At 38.8% G+C, this 18,325-nt stretch overlaps 1 protein-coding gene across 4 annotated transcripts in view; it reads right to left on the bottom strand.

The window, feature by feature from the left end:
* The window catches only part of SIPA1L1 (signal induced proliferation associated 1 like 1), a 175,460-nt gene that overhangs the window by 53,630 nt on the left and 103,505 nt on the right, over positions 1-18,325 (bottom strand). For all 4 annotated transcript variants that reach the window (XM_068193296.1, XM_068193293.1, XM_068193294.1 and 1 more), the window contains 4 exons: positions 16,355-18,175; positions 8,228-8,358; positions 7,421-7,609; positions 1,021-1,195 (listed from right to left, as the gene is read on the bottom strand). In XM_068193296.1, coding sequence (XP_068049397.1) covers positions 1,021-1,195; positions 7,421-7,609; positions 8,228-8,358; positions 16,355-17,852 — 1,993 coding nt within the window. In that variant the 5' untranslated portion in view covers positions 17,853-18,175. The remainder of the gene's footprint in view (positions 1-1,020; positions 1,196-7,420; positions 7,610-8,227; positions 8,359-16,354; positions 18,176-18,325) is intronic.

The raw sequence follows: 18,325 nt of genomic DNA, 5'->3' as shown, positions 1-18,325 counted from the left end.
GAATTGGCGATCAGACTGGTCAAGAACAGCCTGAGGAGATGGCAATGCAATTGCTGCAGGAATTAAGGACAGAATATAGCATGATGGAGCATTAAAGCACAGCAAGGTACTCTATTTATGCCAGGAGACCCATGAAAAGACCACAGCTTCTGCTGCACTAAAAATGATGAATGTTTTTCAGCTTTCATGAATCAAACTCCTTATTTCATTTCCTTTGCTACAAGTGAGCAAAATAGCAAAAGATCTCCATAGGAACTGGTTAGCTCCAGTACTCAAAGGAAAGGAATACAAGACAAAATTTCCCCATTTAAACAGATCTACAAATTGAATGCAGCATGTGCTAGCTGATAAACAGGTATTTCACATGACTGATTCCAAATGCAGGGAGTTTCTTTTATAGTTACGGTCACCCAAGACCATCTTACCACTGTGTTTTGTTGCAATATGTTTTACAGTTAGAGCTGATAACATAGCTGCCAAATCCAGTTTAGTTTCCATAACTCAAAAAAGAAAAAGCACAGAGGGAGGAATGTATTTGACAGGATGACTAAGACAAAGCTGCCTAGGAGAAAAACTGCATGCAACAGACATCAGAAAACAGTATATGAACTTTTCAAGGTGGAGTGACATAGATGGGTTTGCAAAACATTTTGGAAACAGTCTATAAGTGTATAATTTTTTTTTAAAAAGACATACCAGCTGTATTGATTAGCCTTAAGACAACATACTGATGATAGATTTGCAATGCCAATAATTGTTCCGTAATTACTGGCTTCTTGTTGTAGCTTTATTGATAATTTCATACCAAATCAGTGCAAAAATCCAATTATTATCAGAGTTGAGAGACCATGTGAATACAGCTAAATTACACACGTGCTCTGCTTTCACTTATATTAAGCAACTGCCTTCCTACAACAAAGATGCTATTTTTAAAAACTCTTCAAAAAGGCAGTTAGCAACAATATCAAGCATTTTATTCACTTAAGGTGGGGGGGGGGGGAAAGAATGAAAAAGTCTTACTTTTTGTATCCAGCTGAGCACGGTACTTGTCAAACCCCTTGAGTCGAACTCGCTCTCCCAAGAGCTGAAGAAACTCCTCAAAGGCTGGACCTGCTGATTCATTATTATACATTTCCTCTTCTGTGCTTTGCCCAGCTTTGCAGTACATGATACCCACTTTAAGTTGGTAACTTAACTGCAAAAGGAAGAAGATTAAAATTTTATTTGTATACCAAGTGATGAAGCAACTTATGCACTGAATTCACCTCCCAGGTTTTCATAAATCCATAATTCACAAATGAACAGATATCTAATATTCAGTCTAATTTCAAAAGTTAGTCTAGTTCCAAATATTATCATTGTTTTCTACTGTATCTGCCTCAATCATGGCAGATTTAATCTGAAGATGTCAAAATGCTTTCTGAAGTGAAACAAACATGAACGTTGTTTATTTCCACGAGGACAACACCGAAGCTTGCAAGGGAATGTCCAGCGCTGAGCCACATGGCAGCGCTGGCTGAGAAACGCCAGGAACCTGCCACAGCTGCCATCCTATGCTAAGCCTTCCATGCAGAAAGATAGGGCACATCATGTGCTTGTTTCTTAAGCAAGTGACCAAATGAAGTCTCTCTCATTTCAAAGAGAAGATAGAAATTATTCACCTGTTAGCACATTCATCTGTTAGCAATGATGGAAGACTCCATGACATTCCATTGGTCCTCCCTGACTTAAATATGATGATAATAACAAAAGAACGGCTAAATTGAAAAATGCTGGTCATGCCTTGAAGGTACTATTTACTAACATATATCTTCAAATACATTTGTGCTTTTTATGTCCATTTTCCCTCTAATTTGGTAGTTGAAGTTCCTAATACAGCAGAAGCTGAAGATGTAAATAAAGTAATTTTCTACCCAACCGTAACTGTGAGTCCTCAAAGCAAACTGTTTCTACCAATTCTAAATTGATACACACATAAAAAAAAAGGAGTACACCGGTATCATTTACATCTGGACTACAGACAGACAAGTCACAGAAGGGAAGAAAGCAGCATTCACAGCCATTTACTGCTGTCTCCAAAACCAATTTCACAGGCAGGAACTCTGATTGAAGGAGCACAAGGGAGAGCCTTGGAGTTTATGCATGTAACTCATCCAGTAGAAATGCATCCTTATTGCCTGGTAAATAATCTTTCCTCCCACATATGAATTTTTGCAGAGACTCTATTTCAAATAAACACTAACCACATATGCCAGAATGAAATTGTAAGAAAATCTATCACAACTGGCATGAGATTTACAAGTTTGGGCTACATGTTAGTGGGAAGTGAAAACAGTTATTTGCAAGAGCACTGGAAGCAAAGTTATCTGAATATACTGTAATTTGCTCTCAGCAGATTCTATCCCAAACCATGAGGCAAAGGATTTTGAACTTGCTAGGACCATGTGGACACATAAGGAAACTGAAATCCCCTAATTTTACCCTATTGTATTTATGGTGGAATAATTTAAAGGCCCTCAGAAGTGGTCCTACTCTGTCTCTAAAGAAAGTAAATTTTAAAATTTAAAATTTCCGGAAATTGCTATTTTACTGTATTCTTCCTTTACTACCACGGATGAATGATGATGAGGATAAAGTATTAGCAGGAGGAAAACAAGGAGGGAAAAAGAAGAGTAAGGATAACCTGGCTTGTTTACTCCTGCTAAAGAAGTCATTACATAAAATAAATCATATTCTAGGCTGCTTCTTTTTTCCCCACTACAGAACAGCCCTTATTTTATCATCTGACACACTGACTTGCATCTTCTAAACATGTCCAAATTTCTTATGACAAAACTCAAATACATCATGAAATCATGAACTGGCTTGGGTTGGAAGGACCTTAAGGATCATCTAGTTTCTAACGTCCTGATGTTGGCAGCAGGGACACTTTCTACTAGACCAGGTCTGCTCTACTAGACCAGACTTGCTCAAATTCACATCCAACTTGACTTTTAACACTTTCAGGGAGGGGACATGCCCAGCTTGGCAATCTGTTCCAGTGCCTCCTGCTGAGACATGGTGAGAGAGGAGAGAGGAAGGGAGCGAGGAAGGGTGGTGAGAGGTGGCACTGCTGCCATTCCTGCTGGAACAACTGCCCTCACTCTCCATACCATCAGCAGCAGGTCCTGTCGTGGACCATTCAGGCATCTGCCACTCAGATGTGCCTTCTCCAGTCTCACAGAAACAGGATGGATCCATTCATGGAACCACCTTAGCTGTACTGCCAACTACAATAGCTTCTAGTAATTTCACTTAAAGAAGTTAGGACAAAAAATTATTCTCCTGAAGCACACTTGCACTACTTAAACTTCAAATTTAGGTGAAGGAAGTATTTTCAAGGACATAAGCATAAATGAGATCTGCAGCACCAATGAACAAGCAAACAACCATGCTTTATTGCTTTGAAAATGTCAGCCTAAGAAACTAAACAAGGACTAGGCAAAGAGCAGGATATGCCTTTTAGCTGTGTTCTTAGATTTGCTAATTTTTGAAAAAAAAAGTTTCCTTAAGGACAACACAAATTGGCATTTCTGAATCAAAAAGTGTAGATCTGGAGAACAGCATACAGTCCCCATTATTAGACCTCTTTCTGATAAACCTACAGTCCTTAGACGTGTATTAACTACAAGAAAAAGCTAAAAAAAAGTTGAAGCATGAATTCTGTTGTGATAAGACTACTAAAGTAGCATCTTCATTTTAATAATCTGAAAGTATTTACATATTTATATACATGGGAAAAGTGCAAAGTATTTATCTAGCACCCAGTAAAGACAGCAGAAAGTATAGCTTGGATTTAACCAGTCAGCAAGTTTATATTATGAACCAGGAATTATATTAAGAATGAAGTGACATTTCACAGTATTTCTGTGAATGAGGAATCGCCATTAAGATTAGCTTCAACTGAAATAAATCAGTAATTGCCCTAATATTCAAATTTTTAAATCATATTTGGAAGCAAACTTACAGTAACCTACCATAAGCTCTGCATTCAAGACAAAGATAAGTAGAAGGTGATTAGCAAAGAAGCCAGTGCAGTCCCAGGAAATGATTGGATTGCTCTTTAACACAGAACTATTCAAATGGATGCCTTTTAATAAATCCAATAAAAGAACAGCTAGGTGACAAGCAGTGTGGACCATATGTACGAACAGCAGATGTTACCACTCTAGCAATCTAAGAGGAAGTAAGGAACGAGAAACTTTCACAGACACCACCAGTACAAAACTAGGGCAAGAAAAATATTCCCATTCTAGCACTGAATGACATATGCAGATATTGAAAGAGTAGAAGATTCAGAGCTCAGCCATAAGAGTGATATGAAATGCAGAGAAAATATGTTGCAGTGAAAGACTTGAAAAGTGCAATCTGTTTAGTTTATCATAAACAAGACCAACAGATGATATAATCACTGCATACAAAAACCTTTGCTGGAAAAAAATCTCACACCAAAATGACTTTTAAAATGTAGCAGAGAAAAATATCAGAAGTCTTAAAGCTGAAGGCAGATAAATTTAAATAAAGAAGTGTAAATTCTTAAATATGAAAACAAGCAACTGCTTTAAGACCGCACTCAAATATAAAAAAGACATCTTATTCTAATGAAAACCGATGCACACACATTTGGCTCAGTGAAGGGATTCCTGGGTGAAATTTAGTGGCTAAGTCAGGCTAAGGTGACTTTATATTCTTAACTCTTAAATTTACAAAACATTTTATCTGCTATATCAAACGGGCACCTATTCATGCTGTAATGAAACAGTGTGACACTCAGCAAGAAGAAGTGATCAACATTCTGTGTATTTAATTAGTAGAGCAGCTGCTACCCGATTTTTGTTAGCTTAGAATTGAAAAAATGCAGCTTCTAATTAGTACAGAGTGTACTCATCTTTTTTGCTAGAAGTGTCAAACTGTTTCATTACCACAAAAACAGAAAATACTTTGATGCAGATAATAAAAATTCAACTATCACTCGCCCTTAATGATTTTCAAAAGTTTAAGTATTAGAAAGCCATATGGTGGGAGCTTAATAACATATAGGATATGAACTGAGGATAATTTAACCTCACAGTTTTGTCAGATGTCATAAAATCTGAGTGGTTTGGGTTGGAAGGGGACCTTAAAGATCACCCAGCTCCAATCCCCCTGCTATGGGCAGGGACATCTCTCACTAGACCAAGCTATTCAGAGCCCCATCCAACCTGGCCTTGAACACTTCCAAGTAATGGGGCATCCACAGCTTCTCTGGGCAACCTGTTCCAGCCCTCACCACCCTCACAGCAAAGAACTTCCTCCTAATACCTACTCTAAACCTACTCTCTTTCAGTTTGAAGTTATTTCCCCTTGTCCTGTCACTCTGTGCTCTTGTAAAAAGTCCCTCTCCCTCTTTCTTATAGGCTTCCTTCAGGTACTGGAAGGCCACAGTTAGGTCACCCCAAGCCTTCTCTTTTCCAGGATGAGCAATCCCAGTTCTCTCAGCCTTTCCTCACAGTAGAGATGCTCTGTCCCTCTAATCCTCTTGGTGGCCTCCTCTGGACTCATTCCAACAGGTCCTTGTCCTTCTTCTGCTGGGGACCCTGGAGCTGATACAGCCCTGCAGGTGGGCTCTCACCAGAGCAGAGCAGAGGGGCAGAATCCCCTCCCTGGCCCTGCTGCCCACGCTGCTTTAGATGCAACCCAGGACACAACTGGCTCTCTGGGCTGGGAGTGCCCATGGCTGGGTCATGTCCAGCCTCTCACCCACCAGCACCCCCAAGTCCTTCTCAGCACAGCTGCTCTCAATCTCAGTTGAGATTCAGTCCCCAGCCTCTGAATACTAGAGGTGCAGAATCCAGGTTGAGGACCTTGCCCTTGTTCATCTTAAATCTTATGAGATTCCTGTGGGGCCACTTCTTGAGCTCGTCCAGGTCCTTCTGGATGGCATCCCATCATTCAGGCATAGCAACTGCACCACTCAGCTTCCTAATTTGCTGAGGGTGCACTCAATCTCTTCATCTGTCATTAATGAAGATATTAAGTCCCACTATGAACCCAAGATACACACTTGTCCCTGATGTCCACTGTGACTCTGAGCCATTGACCATTACCTTTTGGATGTGACCATCCGACCAATTCCTTATCCATCTAACAGTCCACTCATCAAATCCATCTCTCTCCAATCCAGAGAGAAGGATGTTGTGGAGGATCACATCCAAGGCTTTACAGAAGTCCGGAAAAACAATACCCGTAACACCTCCTTTGTCCATTGATGTAGTCACTCCATCACAGAAGGCCATTGGGTTGGTCAGGCAGGATTTGCCCTTGCTGAAGCTGTGCTGGCTGTCTCAAATCCATCTCCCTGTCCTCCATGTGCCTTAGCAGAGCTTCTAGGATGATCTGTTCCATGACGTTCCCAGGCACAAAGGGGAAGCTGACAGGATGATGGCTCCCAGGGAATCTTCCCTTCTACCCTTTATAAACATGGGTACAATGTTTCCCCCTCCTGGGATTTCCCCTGATTGCCATCACTTTTCAAATGCCATGGAGAGTGGCTTGGCAACTCCATCAGCCAATTCCTTCAGGACTCTGGGATGCATCCCATTGTGTCCCCCAGACATACGTATGTTCAGGTTCATCAGGTGGCCATGAGCATGATCTTCTCTTACAGTGGAAGGGACCCAGTCCTCATCTGGGTCTATCCACTCAAGAGGCATGGAAAGAGAGGCTGCCAGTGAGGACTGAGGCATGCACACAGCTATAAAATGTCACTACTGAAGTTTATAATCATAAAATTCACTTGAGTCATGGACTTCCATTTTGCTAAGTCAAAGCTGCAGGGCTAATGAGCCTTGGTCCCATCTTTAAAAGACAAGGAGACCTCATTGAAGATTTTTCATATGAAGAAAGCCTTAGAATATTTTGCCATGTAGTTTGTTCCAGGGAAAAGGAAAAAAGAACACCAACAAAACAAAACAAGACAGGTAGCACCCTGGTCATGGTTTAGCCAATGCAGTATTACAGCGAAACGTTTAGCACCATGGGGGACTTCTGTTCTTAGTGTAACAGCAATAAGAAAAACAAAATTCCCTCCTTCCCACAATCTTTGAAAAAAAATAATGTAGTCTCTTTTAAAGGAAATTTAAAAGAACAACTGCCATAACATTAATCTAAAACTTTAGGCTACCCAGAGAAATGAACTTGATTTCATACATCCCAAATATTCTGCAGAAGTTGGGGGAAATAAATGCAACATAACTCTCCCCACAGATGACAAGTTTTAGTTTAAATGAGGCATTTCAACAGACTTACTCTAATCATATAAAGCTAAAAGATCACTTTGCAACTCATGGCAATAATCTGACAGATTAAGATAATTTTTTAAATTCTGTAACTCTGCACTTACCCCTTGCTCATCAAGCTTCATAAGCTGTTCTGTGACTTTTGGAGTGTTGAAGGCCAGCCTTAAGCAATGGATATTCAGCTCTGGAACCACATACTCCAGCACTTCTTTTAGGGGAAGTCCCCTGGCTGTGCAATGCTTTGCAGTAGAAGGGATAGCATCTTCCAGCACAGAGCCCCTTAATGTCATGAGCTATGCATACAAAGGAAAAACAGCACATATATTGAATTATGCACTGAGATTGACTAGCAATAGCAGTGGAACTACACATACTATTTTTCCAGTTCTTGGTAGAGATCAAGGACATTAAGGAATTTCTGTTAGCATGAGACCAACACTGATACGCAAAATGTCACTCACTGATAACAGTAATCAGACTATTTCAAATGATTCATCAGATTTAAGTTTTACAGGAAACTGCTATATGGAAAAATTAGTATTAGTACAGTATTTCTATACTATAGAGCATTTAAAAGTAAAAAGTACATTTGTCACATCTACCCACTGCCACATGTAAAAGTGAAGTTTCCCTCAATTTCCCTCCTCTTTTCTTGCTTCTAGCTAATATAGCTCCTGTAAGTTTCTCAAGATTTAACCAAAACAACCTTCAGCATTTCCTCTGTACTGGATGCTATGGAATAACTCACACATATTCTGTGCCTGATTAACATGTAGCATAATTCTGTCAGGAGGTTCCCAGACTATACAGAAATCTATTATCAATGCTGAAAAGCACATACACCCCACATATTCCACATGGTTTTGCCTGCTCACTTCTAGTTTCTTTTACTATCCCCCTGGACTGCTTACCTCACTGGTTCTGAATATGATCCTGTAGTTGTACTGAGGTCCATTTTCTTTGATTTCCTCTGGCTTCTCTCTTCTTATACTCACAGCTACTGGACCCAGGTTCTCATCTGCCCCAAAATAGTTCCAGTGTTCTTGCATATGAGAGGGGGGGGAAAAAGAAATCTGTCTTACTTCTTATACTTCAACTATATTTTCATGCTTAATTGTTACACTGGAAATAAACTGTCAGCTCCTTGGAGTCAATAAGAACATGTCTTCAAGTGGTAGCAGGATGTCATTCTTGTGCTTCACTTCTCTTGTGAGCTCCATTTATACAAAAAGGCTGAAATTCAACATGGCATATCTGCTTAAATAGGCCCAAAACAGGATACACCTCTTACATCAGCTTTTATATTGCCATCTGTTTCGTTCACATTGAACTAAAAAAGCACTACCAATTTCCCCCCTTAAAAATAGAGAAGGAAGCCAAATGCACCAAAGTGGGAAACTCAACAACCTATGCTAAAATAGAAATGTCAAACAACTGTACTTAGCAAAAGATATAAATTATTTATTTTTGTTTGACTGCTTTTTGTTTTTTCCATACACATTGCTCAGTTCTGAAGTGGGAAAAACTGATGAAGCTGAAAAAGAAGTTAAAGGCCTGTTCACAGTAAAAATATCAAATCACAGTACCAAAGAAAAATAAAGAATAAAATTACTAGCATAAATATTGAACAGTGTTCAACAACCCTTAAAGTGCTAAGAGTTCAGTTGAAAACCAGTCCAGTGGGGAAGGCAGCAGAGAGGAGAACAAAAGATTGGTAAAATCACTCACTAACTGAACAGCAGATTCCTTGAAACACATTTTTATATTCGTCTAACTATAGACATGTAAAGCCAAACTTTACATGAACAGAAAGTTAGAAAAGCACATTTACAAAAATCAAAGCTCAACAATTTTAGAGATTGGTGTTGAAGGCTCTTCTGTAGAACCTTTTGAGCATTACAAGCTATCTTGACTGATGACAGAGGTATATCACCATTAATGCAGCAACATATAAACAAAGCTGCATATATCTTAAGTGATTGCTGAATTTAAACATACATTTCCTAAGAGAGAAGTTAAGAGAAAAGTCAAAAAATAGGAGTCAAGCATTGTGCAAGAAAAGGAAGTCCCATGTCATCATTTTCCATAAGCTGCATATAGAAATTAATTTATACATGCACATATAGATTACTTGTTATTCTTTAAACAGCAATTTTAAGTAAGAACTTTAGGAGCAGTCTAATATGAGCTATTCTACTACAGAGATAAAACAAAGTATTTTAACAGTCAGTAGCAGTCTAATATGAGCTATTCTACTACAGAGATAAAACAAAGTATTTTAACACCATCAAGAACCGATCTTTAAAGATAATAAAAACAGATATTGAAATACACTCCATCTAAAGTGAATGGTAATAATTTTTCCAATTAATAATAGTGTTAAAAATTTAGAAGCCTCATTTTTTATTCTATTTCTTTTAAAACTTAGACTTACTGGTTTTTACAAAATCTCCCTCCAACATACTAAGTGTTTTCACACAGCTGTCCAGCACTTTAAGCCCTTGGGGGTTCTACTCTTGTCCCCAGTGCCTGGTATTTTATTATCCTTCACTCAATGTTTTCTGTTTAAGATTTCAGAGCATGCAAGACAGCATTAGAGACATGCTTGCAGCATTAGAAGACTTGCTTTCTACCAAATTTGTCTGCAAGTTATGAAAACCCAATACTCTAAACAAAAGTAATTAAAATTCAATTTTTTTTAATATTTTGTGGACTATTCCATAAGTACTGTCATTAAAATTTGGGTGGCTGAACTGTGAGTAGGAAAATTACTAATAAATTAGATTATCTATATAACCCTAATTACATTTTCATACTCGTCCACAGATATGAGCCCTGTAAATGCCAGAGACATTCTGTTGTTCAAAATTTCAAGCTATCTTACTTGCACCCTAGCCTTTCTTTCTCCTGCATTAAGTAGCTTGGCTTTTTATCAGGATGTTTATAGCTCAAACAGTTTATGGCAGACAAGGTCAATGCAGAAGCAGCACAGTCTTGGACAAAGTTAGATTAATTTTTGAACCAGCATATTACACAGCTTCCAAAACCTGAGGTAACTTGACCATCTCCACACTAAACTGCTTTTAGTGACTTAAAACCAGTGATATGGCTTTGCTTTTATGATTGAAAAACTTAAAGAAAAGAGATATGGAGGTCAGGCATACTAGAAGGGTCCAAACAATTCATTAGTTTACTGCATTGACAGCCACACAGATGGTAAAACTTGTGTACCCTGCAACCACTGTAGCCTGCAATTCAGACAGAAAATTTTCTCAGGAGAAATTATTCTACATCTTGAAAACACATTGAAGAAGGGTGGCAAGAGGAATTTTTGAAACTGCATACACATACACAAAATACACATACAATTCTGCATAATTTGATTAAGCTTTTTAATTAGCTCCTACTGCTTTGGAAAAATGCATGAAGCAGTGTGGAACTTTACACTTCTCTACTAAGAGGAAACATCTCTTATTCTCTTTTTCTTCAGTCTGCACTGGGCAGCGTCTTTCTTGCTCTCCTTTGCACATCCTTCACCCTCTCCTCTACTCACATTTACTATTGGGTTGCTCATTCTTTACCTTCATCTTCATTCTTCCTCCTCCCCTAAACCCCATCTCTATATTCATTCTGCAAGCTACAATATATATCCCTGTACCTGACTACTTTTCCTTCTGGTATACTTCCTTGTACCTCTACCTGACTTTCCCTTAAATTCTCAATCTCCTTAAATCTAACAAGTTTCTCTTTCCAGTGCAAGAAAAGAAGTAGCAGGATTAAAGGGCAAAAAGCTTACTAAGCAGTGTAAAGGGAGCTAATTAGTTGTTTTATTGGGAAAATAAAGATTGTGTCACAGTTACAATTCAGGAACTTCATGTCAAACATGAATACCATAGAAGACAGCTTATTTCTCCACACTACACATAAACTAATTGGAAACAACATTTCTCAGGCTTGACATTTAATCTAAACAACTGTTGAAAAATCATTTAATTAACACACAATCAGGACAACTAGCAGCAGCCATAAATTAATTTATAATCCATACTGAAAAATAAATAATGACTTGATTGTAGCTGGTCATTAAAACAAACAATACGTACTTTTAAAAATCGTTAAATATCTATCATATAAAAGATACTTTCCTGGCAGATATTTATAAGCTTCCTTTGCAAAGAAAATCCAAGTAAATAAACTTGATTTTAACTGAAAAAGTTCTTTTGTGCTTTCATATTTCTCTTTAGAAATCATGTCCAACTGATATTCTGTGTAATCAGACTAGAAATAAAAACTCCAAACATTTCTCTTCTGAATGGAACTCACATCAAGCATTTCCCTCTAATCCTAGCTCAGCATTTACTGCACTGGAAAACCCTGCCCAGTGCTTCTCTGGAGACAAAGGGCAGGCAGCATTTTGGGAGCTCTGCAAGTCTAGCCACATACTTGAAAGGAACCAATTCCTGGATAGAACATGCAGCAATTTAAAGCATTAGGGAAAAGGGTATTTTACTGGCTGCCAACAGTTAAAGGAAAGCCGACCAACAGCTCATTTGTTACAAAACCAGTTCAGGAAACTATTTACTTCTCAGTCAAGTCTCTCATCCTAAGCCAGTAACTAACATTTGTCCTAAATGGCAATATTAGCAACTACTGCGTGAGGAGGAGGGAAGCAAAACAGATGCTCTTGGTTCTTTCCATGAGAACTGTAATTCCCAGACTCAATTATGGGGACAGAAAACAGACTGCTCCTCTGGAGTGACATGCTCTCTTTCCTGAACTGCACTTGGACAAGCTGACAGAAACAAATTTTTCTCGCTGTGTGATTTTAATATTGATTGTACATAAGTTTTTCATAAACATGTCTGCAACTTTCACAAATTGGTTCTTGTGCTGGCTTCATCCTCCCTCTTTTTTTATGCACAATCTTAACTTACAAATGTCTATAGTTCAAACTTTTAGTTAAGTCCTTCTATCAAATACATCTTTTAAAACACACCATTATTTACCCACCCTGTAAATACATCTTGGGCATCATAAGAGAAGCATTCATTTCCTATAAAAATAAATATTTCCATGTGAGTTAATTATGCATGAGCTTCTGTTAGTGACTTGAGGGAAGAGACTGAAATTCATAAGATCCTGCAAGGTTCACTTCTCTCCACTGAGTACAAAGGGAGTCTGCACAATTGGTTCAGATATAAAGTGGAGAAACTGAATTCAGCCTTGGGAAGTACCATTATTATAAAGCTCTCTTCACAATATCTTCTTCTAAGTATCATTTTTTTAACATCCTCTAAACTGTCCCCACCAGCATTTTCACATTTAGAAGTCTGGACACCAGGCCAGAATACTTTTTATAAATTCCACTACTTTGTAGAGGGACCAATTTCCTTTACATACAAAAACTCATCCATTTGCATTCATTAAACTTATACAAGACTCATCCATAAATGTCATATGCAAATATTTTACACTAACTAGATTAAAATATTTGAATTAATTTGGACCATGTTACTAATACTGGAAACTCACTTATCCTTCCTCCATACACTGCTAAAATCTGAGATGGATCTATCATCTCAGTAACAGTACCTGTAAAAGATAACCTATTGATTTCATATAATTAAAGACTTCAGACGAGTCACCATCAGCATTTCACCAAATTACCTTGAAGAAATTAAAAGGACATATATGAATTCATCCTTTTTTTTAAAGACTCAAGATTAACAATGTTTTTATTTTTCTTTTATGTAACAAGACCTATTTTTCAAGAAATCATGCTGACTGGCACCATTGATGATTTTTAACTTGCAGTCCTTTATTGATATAGTCCCAAATTACCTTGTTATTTCCAGTTGGAATGAAAACCAACTCAGCTTACAATTCTCTGGAACATTGCTTTTTATTCTTTGCAAGCTCTAGGGTTAATAGGTGTTCTCCAAGTCCATGAAATTTTCCTGGTTTGAGAACTTTAAAAGGTATTGTCAAATCAGACTTCATCTAGGAATTCTTCTAAGACTATAAAACTATACAAAGCCTACTGTCTTGATGAGCTGATCCTACTGAAACTGTCTTTTGGCACTGTCTGTTCCATTCATAACATCATAAAAATCCAACCTCCTCTTCCAGCAAAAAAATTTCTGCATCATTATTTGCTTCATGTTACACAAAAAATTCACTTACAACTGACTTCCCAAATTTTTCTTCCCCTGTTTGTTGTTTTATAATTGCTCTTTGTTAATCAGTTTGTAATGGTTTGTTCCATGTACCCACTCTGTTTCCCCTAATGGTTTAACCCTAAGTTGTTTACAGCAATATTTTCCCGCCAAGTGCCTGTCAATCCCCATGTCAGTCTCGCCAGTCCCTCCTTTGTACCTGCCTTGCTTCCTAATAAGTCCCTGTCAATCCCCAGTTCACTGCCCCTACCCCTGCCTGTCAAGTAGAACACACCCAGTTTGTTCTAGAATGTTCCCTGTTCCCCCTTGCACAGTTTCTCATTGGACTGTTAAGCCTGCTCCCTCCCCTGTGTCGCCCTCATTGGATCACCCCAGTTGTGCTCCCCTCCCCTAATGTCTCCCCATTAGATATGAGTTGTTTCCACCCTCTTTAAAACAGGCTGCAACCCCTTGGTCCTGCGCTTACTTGTGCCTGAACCCTCTTTGGCAATAAATTGTCTTAGAAGTCATAAAGCAGCCCCTCTCTGTTTCTTTGTCTTGGCTCTTTGTACTGCTCCGGTGCTGTGATACCCACGCCACAGGCAGCCCCAGAGAGCTGCTGATCTCCCTGTGTGCACTGCCCCCCAGGGAGGTCTCGGAAGAGGCCTGGAGGCAGCCACCCCTGTAGTGCCCTCCGACCACAGGGAGCGTGCTAGCCAGGAGACCTCCACACTGTGCCCACAACCGGGCAGCTACATGCCCCATTCTGCTGCTTCAAGTTTCATCACTATCCCACCTCATCAGCTTAGTCTAAAGATTGTTCACAGAATGATGATACTCTGGGTGGTCAGCAAAACTTGTTAGGTACTTGTAGAAAATTGTGATTTGGGATATCTAATAATGAGGCTTCTGAAATACAGCTTTTAAGATAAAAATCTCTAGAGGAAACAACACCCCTAGTCTGGACTCTGCTGGACTGAACACAAGAAAAGTGAATTTAAAACTCCATTTTATTGCTTAAGTGAAAAAAAAAAAAATCACAGCTGCTTTTCCTCACCTAATCCTACTCCATAACATACATTTTAATATCTGGCTACCCCTCACCAGTACCCTTACATTATGTTGATTTTATCAATTCTTCCTACTAATTACATCTAAAAAAAATTGAAACATGATGGTGACTAGAACTGTAGTAACATGAGGGTGTGGTTTCCCTTAAGGAGAAGGCAAACCAATAAATTTGTTTTGTCTAAGGGCTGAAATTCCACTCACGCCTCCTTCCTCCTCTGCTGTTCACTTCCATCCCTTACCTGGCTGCATGGCTTTGGCACTTCTGACTGCAAGGAAAGATAATATCCCCACTAGAACTGGAGAGAAACAACCAAGCAGTAAACTCCAAATTTATTGTGATGGCAAGAATTCTGCTTGCTTGTTTAGTAAACTCAACTGGTTTATCAAGTTCTCTGAAAACCAGTACAAGTAAGAGAGAGGAATAATGTTGCCCCTCTTAGTGCTAAAATGCTGTAAATCAGGTCAGCTGCAACATGAAACTTTAGTTGCTGATTGCAAAACTCACTAGACTGATAAGGAATCAAATTGTTCCAGAGGGAGACAGAGAGGAAGATAATCCCCAAGGTCATAAACCTCAGGCCCTCTCCTCCAAACATACCTTATCCTGTATCACACGTCTAGCTTACTTTTCCCAGGAAACCATTATTTTTTCTAACTCCTATGTCTCCAAAGGATATGGATCAGCACTCTCAAAAAACATGGAGCAAAGGCTACTTCTCAGCCACAGAAAGAATGGAGAAAGAGGAGAATATGGGAAGATTAACAAGAGGCACCTAAACAATGGACAATGCAGGGAGGAAGAGGTGAGAGATGGACATATTTTGACGGCAAGAGAAAAACAGGAAATGAGAGTATTAGCAATAACATGCAGTTTAGAAGCTTAAGCTTTTTCTTTTAAGACCATCAATTTAATTCTAACCAGGCATCCCTGTTGATTTTATATGTGAGAAACAAGCTCTTTTGACCTGCATTCACTAAAGAGAAGAAACCAAATCCTGATCAGTGGAAGCACTCTCCAGGTCAGTCATCGGACCAGCTCTATCCATCAGGAAATACAACATAACCCTGCAGATGGAACTCTTTTAAAAGACCTTGGTCTGCAATCCTTTTTTATCATTTTCAGAATAATGAAATGTTTGGGGCTTGCTCTTTTCTAGAGGTCAAAAGGGTTTGATCTGTTGCTTTGGGCTTTTTTCTCCCTCCCATGTACATACAGTGGAAATCATAACCCTTGGTTTCAGGGCAGAATCATGTGATAAGATAACTGCACTCTGGTTTTTCGGATATACTGTTGGCATTGAAACACAGGTATTTGTGTGTGTATATAAAGTTATATTTATATATGTCTTCATTTCTGTATTATTCATTTTGAAAAATTTTGAAATGGATTATTAAGTTAATTAGTATGTCCAAAGATTATTGTAAATGCTACCTGTCTAAGATGCACATTCCATTAAGTCCTCAGTAAATCAACTCCTGGTACAGTGGGAAGAAAGTTCTCGTATTTTAGGATTTTCTTGTTTCAGTCTTTCAAGTGTCACCCCTGCCCACTCTTCTGGATATCTAAAGCCGTGATTGAGGACATTCATATTTTGTAGCCATTGCTACCATATCTATCAGCAATAAAAATCTTCAACATTCTTATACTCCAACACTCTGAAAGACTCTTTAGATATAGCACATACCATCAGTAAAATACACTATTGAAGAAATCCCTAATTCTTGCAAATACTATTAAGTAGCAACTGGATTTTGCATGTTTGGAAACAAAAAGTAATTCTTAAAACTCAAGGAGAAATACAATTTACCTACCTTTCTGGTAGAAGAATTTTCGATAATAATATGCACCAAGGTCTACATGTTCAACAATGTATCTTTTCACTCTGTCTAGATGTAAAATCAGATTCTCCTTGGGAACTTCCAGAACTGCAACTCCAGCATTTGTGCAATGAGAACTCAGAGTCGACTCAAATGAGGCACTTTCACATCCACTGAAGGAACCTGAATTAGATTTGGAAAGGCTGATCTTCCTTTCCCCTTCCCCACCAATCTCATTACGAAAATAAGGACAACTCATCACTAGTTCATTGCTTTTATCGTCCCCCTGGTCCATATTAAGACTTCCTTTTGAATTCAGGTCTTCAGTGCTGCCCATTGGAGAATTAAAACTTGCAGAATGGGACAGGGGTCCAGAGACAAGTGATGCTACAGCAGCAGCAGATGCACCTGTCGTTGTGTTCCTTCTTTTAATAACATTATGCCTGTTGATTGCTGCTTCATTTAAATCAAATAAAATACTCTGCACATCATAATGAGCAAAACACTTCGGACAAGTCCAAGGCTTAATGCTATCTTCTGACCTGTTATCTTCAAGATCTGAAGACTTCCCAAGTTCCCCTTCACCTTTGGCATTGCGCAGCTTACGAAAAATAGATGAATCTCCTGTCTCTGATTTTGAGCGTCTCTTGAGTGGCTTCTCCCTTTCCTTAAAGAGTCTCAGGTTTTCCCTTTGAGTAATGGGTCCATCTATCACATCTAGAGAGAATCCTGAACCCTTGCTTCCACTGGCAATCAGAAGTTCACCAAGTTTAGTTGAGCCTGGGCTTCTCTGATCAGACTTTTCATCTTTATAGCCCTTCAGTAAGTCGAAAAAACTTTCCCCTGAAGTTCCCTGCTTATCTATGGAAGATGTGCTGCCATACTCTCTGTGCAGAGATGGTCCAGATTTAAATGTGGGTGAAATACATTCATCAAAACTATCCACATCAAGCTCACTTATGGTGATGTCACTGTTGCTGCGCTGCCGTATTCTGCGAAGAGCTTTCCTTGGGGAACTGGGATAGCCATCGGGTGTAAGAAACCTGGAGTCTAGATTTTCAGATTGTCTGGTCTTGTTTTTAAGTGTGCTCTGGATGCTCTTTAACATGACAGAATCACTAGCATTCAGGTTAACAGAACTTCCCTGACTCCCAGGACTGCTTTTAGAAGACATGCTGTCAAGGCAACTTGATGTTTCAATATCTTGACTAGATCTGCTTGTCTCCTTGATGTTCTCCTTCCTTGGGGGCCAATCAGCAATCCTTGCCCTGACCCCCATTTTAGGGACTCCAGGGGTAGAGGTAACGTGATGGGAACTCTCATTGCGAGGAGGTCCAACTGGTGCCATGACTGCAGATCCTAAGCTGCCATTCTGTGACCTAAAGCGCCTCATGTAGAAGTCATCGGAGTGGACTTTTGAGGTGCCATCTGTTCCGACTGATACTCCAGTGGCAACAGCCCTTTCGGTCTGGGACCGCTTCAAGCTGGTCATGGTCTTTCTGTATGTTGAACCTTAGTAAGTTCCAAAAAAAACCACAGTCATTTCTGCTTTTTAAATGCACAGTTCTCTTCTGGAGAATAGTCTCCAAAATATACAATGGTTGCATGAGATCTTAATCATGGACATTTAAGGACACAATTAAATGCAGAATGGCCAGAAAATTCAGATATTCAGTAGGTTTTGATAAGCAGTAATTTCCTTTAACTTTTGCATCTTAAGAAGCAGCCATACTCCAATACATTCAAATAGTTTTAACATCACTCGTGCTTCAAAATGTCAGAGGTGTAATTGAATCTCTTATGCTTCTTCTAAGCCTAGAACAAAAAAAAAAAAAAAAAAAAAAAAAAAAAAAAAAGAAAAAGAAAATCATGAATTCTTTAATACAGAACTTTTTGGTCACTAACACTATCAAAGTAATTATTACATATAATTAATATTTTTAACAAACATGTTTTTAAGTCACA

This window comes from Anomalospiza imberbis, chromosome 6 (genome assembly GCF_031753505.1).
Source record: "Anomalospiza imberbis isolate Cuckoo-Finch-1a 21T00152 chromosome 6, ASM3175350v1, whole genome shotgun sequence".
In the NCBI taxonomy this organism is placed as follows: domain Eukaryota; kingdom Metazoa; phylum Chordata; class Aves; order Passeriformes; family Viduidae; genus Anomalospiza; species Anomalospiza imberbis.
Note: the sequence above shows the minus strand (reverse complement) of the source record. Positions and strands in the feature narration are given on the sequence as shown.